Genomic DNA, 6,694 nt, shown 5'->3' with positions numbered 1-6,694 from the left:
GAAGAGTGCCCTTATAATCCAAAGGTGAGAGACCTTCCCTCAAATAACTGGGGCTGGCTGGGCTGGCTAAGGCTCCTTCCCAGCTCAGAGGAGCAAACCAGCAACAAGAAGCCACTCCTTCCTGCATTACACAATGCTGTGTTTTTAAGTTAATCCTCCAAGGATATTATGGTAACTTCCAATGGTTAATGAATAGCTTCTAAGTGCCTGCTTCACTTAATTGTCCAAAGGCCAGCTGGTCCCAGGGCATATAAAGCTTCGAGCTGGCTAATGAGAGCATTCTCTCTGGGCAAGGAAGCAGGGGGGGTGGAAGAGTTCCAAAGGAGCAGGGATGCAGAACAGAACTAGTCTCGTTCTCTCTGCTCTCGCTCTCCTGGTGGGCTTCCTGATGATCTGCCTGGGGGCCTTCTTCATTTCCTCAGGATCGATAGTCAACGGTCGAGGGAACCTGATCCTGGCCTACGTGCTTCTGCCCCTGGGGTTTGTGATCCTTCTGAGTGGAATTTTCTGGAGCACCTACCGCCAGGCAAGGGAAAGCAAGGGGGTGTTCACCCATGTGCTCAGAAGACACCTTTCTCTTGGGGCACTGCCCCTGGCCACAGTTGACAGGTATGTACGGGGAGGCCGGAAGATGAGAAGGGCTGTGGTGGGGCTGAATTCTGGAAAAGCAGAATAAACTTAGTCCCACTGCAGAGAAACAACCATGCCCTGCAAGGCTGTGTGTCTAGAACTGAAGCTTTCTGGTCGGGAAATTACTCTGGGGTTAGTCCTTAGGAAGAATGGTGCTGCTTCTGGGGAAAACCATCAAGTAGAGGGTATTTATATCTGAAAAACCACTTCTTCCCCCATTGAAAACCGACCTAAGCCAATAGAAGAGGCCTGACTCTCGGGTTCTTTTGTTGTCTCATGACAGCTGTCCTTAGAAGGCAGGTGGTGGCGGGTTATTCCCCATAGCCCGGCTACGAGGTCACAAGGAAAGGAAGTTCCACACCAAATTCTGCCACACAACGAATGAACAAACAGGCATTGAACGAGACCTGCAGCCTCTTCATGAGCTCAGTGAGGTCTCAGCTTACCGTCTTTCTAGGTGTTCTGATCTCACCTTACACGACAGATTTATTCAACACAAGGCAGTAACATTTCAGGGGTAATTCAGTTAACCTTACCACCTCATACCCATTACGATGGTTCTTACTTAGAAAAACACACAGAAAACAACAAGTGTTAGCAAGAGTATACAGAAATCTGAAATCTGGGGGCCCGTGGGTGGCTCAGTGGGTTAAGTGTCTGCCTTTGGCTCAGGTCATGATCTTGGGGTCCTGGGATCCAGCTCTGAGTTGGGCTCCCTGCTCCGTGGGGAGTCTGCTCCTCCCTCTCCCTCTACAGCTGGTGCACTCTCTCTCTCTCTCTCTCTCTTGCTCACTCGCTCTCTGTCTGAAACAAATAAATAAAATCTTTAAAAAAATTCAAAACTTTGTTCACTCCTGCTGGGAACATAAAATGGTGTGATCTTTTTATCGAAAATGGCATTGAGGTTAAATACAGAATGACCATTTGATACAGCAAATCCTACTTCTGGGTATGTAGACAAAAGAATTAAAAGGAAGAACTTGAACAGACAAATGTACGCCAGTGTTCATAGCAACATTCTTCATGATAGCCGAAAGGTGGAGACAACCCTTATGTCCATCAGTGGATGAATGGATAAGCAAAGTGTGGTCTACCCATGCGATGGTATATTATTCAGCTGCAAAAAGGAAGGACATTCAGACACACGCTACAGCATGGATGAACCCTGAAGACATTATACTCCGTAAAAGAAGCCAGACATAAAAGGAGAAATATGTGTATGATTCCACTTACATGAGCTATCTAGAGCAATGAAATTCATAGGCAAAAAGTGAACGGTGGTTATCAGGGGCAGCGGGAAGGGAGGGCAGGGACTTATTGTTAACTGAGTACAGAGTTTCAATTTGGGATGGTGGAAAAGTTCTGGAGAGGGATAATGGTTGCTCAACAGGGTGGATGGACGGAATGCCACTGATCTGTACACTTAAAATGGCTGCAGGGGTAAATCTAATGTTACATGTATTTTGCTACAATGAAACAAAACTCAGTTTGCCAGTATCAGACAACCAAAACCCTCCTAATTCTTGGCTGAACACAGGACCATGTAGGGATAAAACTTCAGGGATCATCCTCAAGACAAAGGCTGCAAGACTCCGTCAATTCTTTTGCCTTCTTCATCTGAAATATCTTAGCTACTCCACATATCTTGAATATAAATCATTTTATATGACGGTTGATTTTTGACATTATTATGCTAACTGATAAAAATACTAATTACAATAACCAAACCTTACTTCCAATGTTTATTATACTAACTGGCAAGGTTTCCAGGTTTGATAAAAGATTATGATAACCAAAGTGATTACGGAGGGTGCTTCTCGAGTGATTACTTTTTTTCCTGTATGTTAGATGATTGCCTCCAGAGTGTGAATTCCTGATAAGAGTAACTGATTGCAGGGGCGGCTGGGTAGCTCAGTTGGTTAAGCATCTGCCTTCAGCCCAGGTCAGGACCCCAGGACCTTGAGATGGACTCCTGTGTCGGGCTCCTTGCTCAGTGGGGAGTCGGCTTCTCCCTCTCCCTCTGCCTGCCACTCCCCCTGCTTGTGCTCTCTGTCATATAAATAAAATCTCTTCAAAAAGAAGAGTAACTGATTGACTCTAGGAGGCAGCTCAAATTTAGGAACACATGCATAATGTCATACCGTGCTGAGTTATTTCAAAGAGATCCATGATATGGCTATCTTGACACCCCTTGAACCTCCTCCTCCTGCTGCATCTAATAGGTGCCCAGCCTACACAGAATAGCCAGGAAGTCAGTCCAGGAAAAACCACATTTCTAAGAAGGATATGCATTCAAAATATGAACCCACATTGAGGTAGCAGAGCAAATGCGTGTGCAACAGTGGAACTCAAAGCACTGGGAATGTGAACTGGTTGGGGTTGACGGGACTGGAAGAGCTGGACAGGATTTGGGGGCAGGCAGCACTCATCCTGGAGCCTCTCAAATCACCCCAGGGAACAGCTTACCTTTCTGTCTTCCATGTCCTTACACATGTGCCCCATGACACTGCCGTGGCTATTCTGAGTGAAGCCCGAGATTTATGCCGTACAGTAGACCTCTCCTTCAGCTATCTGGCTTTGCGCCTGGTAATATTTGGAATGGAGCTGTGGCTACAAGGGGCAGGCTCTGTTCTGTTGTGGTTACACACCATCAACACTTGCCAGGGGCGCTGAGGGATTCACCCTATAAATACAGAACTTAATCAAGCTCACCCTTTCTCGTCCTCACCACACACCACTCCTGTCCCATTCACGATGGAGAAGCCAGAAGGATTTAACAATTAGCAACATTGGACAAGATGACCAATGAATACGTCACCTTTGGTGCAAATGGCTCCCTTCGCCCTTGACCTACTGGCGTGGAGAGGGCTGCCAGGGAAATCTACGTGAAGTTCTCAGTTGAAATATCTTGAGAAATGAGTACATTTTTTTGGAAATTGGTTGTTGAGACTTAAGAGAGAGAAAAGAAAGAGATACAGTCAAGGAGACAGCACAGAGCTCGGTTTTTAAAAAGTTTTATTAGACTGTAGCTGACACACCACGTTCCATTAGGTTCAGGGGTATGACAGCAATATGACAAGTTTATACATTCATTTTCATTCATTATTTTGTTGGCCAGGAGGTTTTGAGACAGTAAGTGCAACGGAGTCGAAAATGAGATGTGTGTGAACGGAGACAAGGACATGGACGGACTAACTGGGTGGAGGGTAGTTGCACAGCTGAGGTCCCGTGTCCCTTTCCCGGGTAAGGATCTCACGCTGAAAGTCCCTGGTTCCCATGAGGGAGAGAGAGGGAATAGCTTAGAGTAACCCACTGGGAAAAATAGGAACTATAGAGGCACACATCCGATGGCTGATAAGGAGGGTTTTGCTGGAAGAGAAGCACATTTTTTAAAAAAAACTGGTGATGCCAGGGAAGAAGTACATCTGTTTCAAAATCAATGTTTCTTAACAGTTTCACTTCACACAATGTGATTTGAGAGAGGCAGGCATATGCCTCTTTGGCATTAACCACTTAAATAACACATGTATGTTTGTGGCATTTTGATCCCCAGGCCAGATTTCTACCCTCCTGCGTACGAAGAGAGTCTTGACGCGGAGAAGCAACCTTGTCCTGCAGAGGGAGATGCCTTGGATGTTCCTCCACCTCTGTACACAGAGATGGGCCTTGAGTCCGAGGCTGCAACTGATGCCCACCCAGAGGCCCCCCCTTCCTATGAGGAGTCTGTAGCAGGCCGGGTGTCAGCAGCTGCACCACTGCAGGATGCTGAGAGGCAAAGCCGGGGATGCTGACGCAGGCGACACTCCCTCGTGCTCAGGATGCACGTTCGTGGACTACAGCTGCTGGTAATAAACGTGGGCACCAGACTATGGGAGGGAAAATGTCCTCCGGGACCCCCAGGAGCGCTAGCCAAGGAGATGCTGGGGATGACAGCCGTGCAGTTCCGCCGATGTGCTTGGCCTGTAAGGGCTCCGGAAGGGTGCAGTCAGCAGCCGGCAACATTTCAAAGGATTCGCACTAATCGCAGCCCAGATGGGCTCTGGGACCGGTTTTTTGGAGCTCTGCTCCAAGAGGCTTTTGGCTGTCACTCAACCCCTCCCATCACCTCAGTCCCAGGAGGAGAGAAAGGAGGGCTGCTCTTGAGGCAGCCCAGTGCCTTCAGGCACTACATCACCCAACAACCACGAAAAGAAAGTGTGCTGGAAACGAGGGGTTTTTGTGGCTTACTTTGTGTTTTTTGTTGGCTGTTGTCGTAGTTCTCTCCGCTTACCATATTACCAGAGGGACACTGTAACCCGCACCGTGGGCGATGTGCTCCTGGAAGCCATTGGTGTTACTTCGTATTACTTTAATTTGTGTATTTTATTTCTATGTGGAAAAAAAAACTATAGTATTTCCTTTCAAAATGGCTCAAACACAAAATTTTCCACAAATACCTTAAAAATGGGATGGCTGTACAAGCAGAGATGACAAGGTTTCTTAAAGACTCAAGTGGGACAGACAGAATGCCTAAAAATCCGTAAGACACAGAATTCAGAGGGGGAAACTGTACTAGCCATAAGTAGTATTAGTATAGATTTTGATGTAAATCTTGAAAGGCATTAAAATACTCATGTGAATTTCAACAAATCCCCCTGCAAATCTCTAGAATTGAAAGAAAGGAGACTATACTGTAGCACTTTGATCCTTAAGAGATAATTCTTTTTGTCTCAAGATACAGAGCCATGCATTTTTTAGACTTGGGATATTTATTTTAAAACCCACTGATTTTTCCTCAGCTTTATTGTATTTTATTATGGGTTTTAACACAAGAGGACATGTTGGGTGGCAGGGCAGTGGGAAGAGAAGCAGCCTGATGCTTTAGAGCTTGGACAAGAATCTTTCATCTGTCTGGGTCTCAGTTTCTTGCTCAGTCAAGTCAGGAATTTATGCTGGGATTATTATCTAACAGTTACAGAATGTCTTTTATATCATGGGTTGTGTGCTGTGAACGTTTTGTGCTTTTTGTTTAGCCCTCATTTTACCCTTCAGAAATAAGTGCAATGGTTAGTTTTACAGATGCATGAACTGAGACTTCAGAGCGTTAAGAAACTTTGCCCAAAGCATACAGTTATTTCCAGTAGAGGGGTGTAAGAGGGTGTATTTACTTCAAACATTTGTGCTAGGTTAACCCTGTCTCAGCTCCCTTCTCTCACAGAGCAGTTTGGACTTCTCTCCAGCTTCAGAAAGTGGGTCCCAACAATAATTAGAGCCCCAGCACTGGTACAATACCTTATAGGCCTTGAGAAAGACAGAGAGCTTGCTCTAGAATTCTATTTTATATTTTTTAACTTAAAAAAATGTAAATTTTTTTCACCATATTTGACATATAAAAGGGTTCTCTTTTAACATGTAAATACACGCTCCATGTTTTCTGCCTAAGAGCTTGACCCTCACTTCTTGAAGTTTCCTTCTCTCTCATCATTCCATCGATGATGAATAGTGGCTCCTGCTGGTGACAGGCAGTCCTCACTGAATGGGCAAGAGGGGGACTTGAATAGTGGTGGCGAGGATGAAGAGCTTTCAAGGAGGAAGAGGGTTGTTGAGATGGAATGGACCCTCCGTGGCCTCCTCTTCCCATTTTTGCTGAGTGTACAGATTAAGCATATCTTGACAAATATACAAGGAAGCCACATAAGAGGAAATCCTGGTCCCTTTATATGAAACATGCATTTGGGCCCCTGGGATTTGAATCCTTGACCTCAAGGGCATAACTGATACGAAGGTCACTCATGGTTGTCCGATGAGAAGGTGACTATTGCTTAGCAATGCAATTTATTATTTCTCTCTTGTCATCTCTTTCTATCCTTTTACTGAGACTGTTACCCTGAAATTGTTTCTGGGGTCTGAACATGTCCATGGGCCTGAACCAACTCTGTCACTGGACTTTCAGCCAGAGTGTGCATGTGTCATAGGTGGCTTTTCCAACTTATGGTAGTCATAACATATGAAACATGTTAATTTTGGTTTACATAAGAAAATTGTTTTGGTCTCTTTACTGCAATAAATTTTGTACTTAAACTTC

General features: G+C 45.3%; 1 protein-coding gene across 1 annotated transcript; it reads left to right on the top strand.

Annotated features, from left to right (window-relative positions):
* The first annotated feature begins 266 nt into the window (after positions 1–266).
* TMEM252 (transmembrane protein 252) lies at positions 267–6,694 on the top strand. The gene is made up of 2 exons (XM_082696676.1): positions 267–609; positions 4,184–6,694. The coding sequence occupies exons 1-2, from the start codon at positions 332–334 to the stop codon at positions 4,419–4,421; spliced, it is 516 nt and encodes a 171-aa protein (XP_082552802.1). The 5' UTR covers positions 267–331; the 3' UTR covers positions 4,422–6,694.

Source organism: Mustela nivalis (genome assembly GCF_964662115.1).
Source record: "Mustela nivalis genome assembly, chromosome: 13".
In the NCBI taxonomy this organism is placed as follows: Eukaryota; Metazoa; Chordata; class Mammalia; order Carnivora; family Mustelidae; genus Mustela; species Mustela nivalis.
Note: the sequence above shows the minus strand (reverse complement) of the source record. Positions and strands in the feature narration are given on the sequence as shown.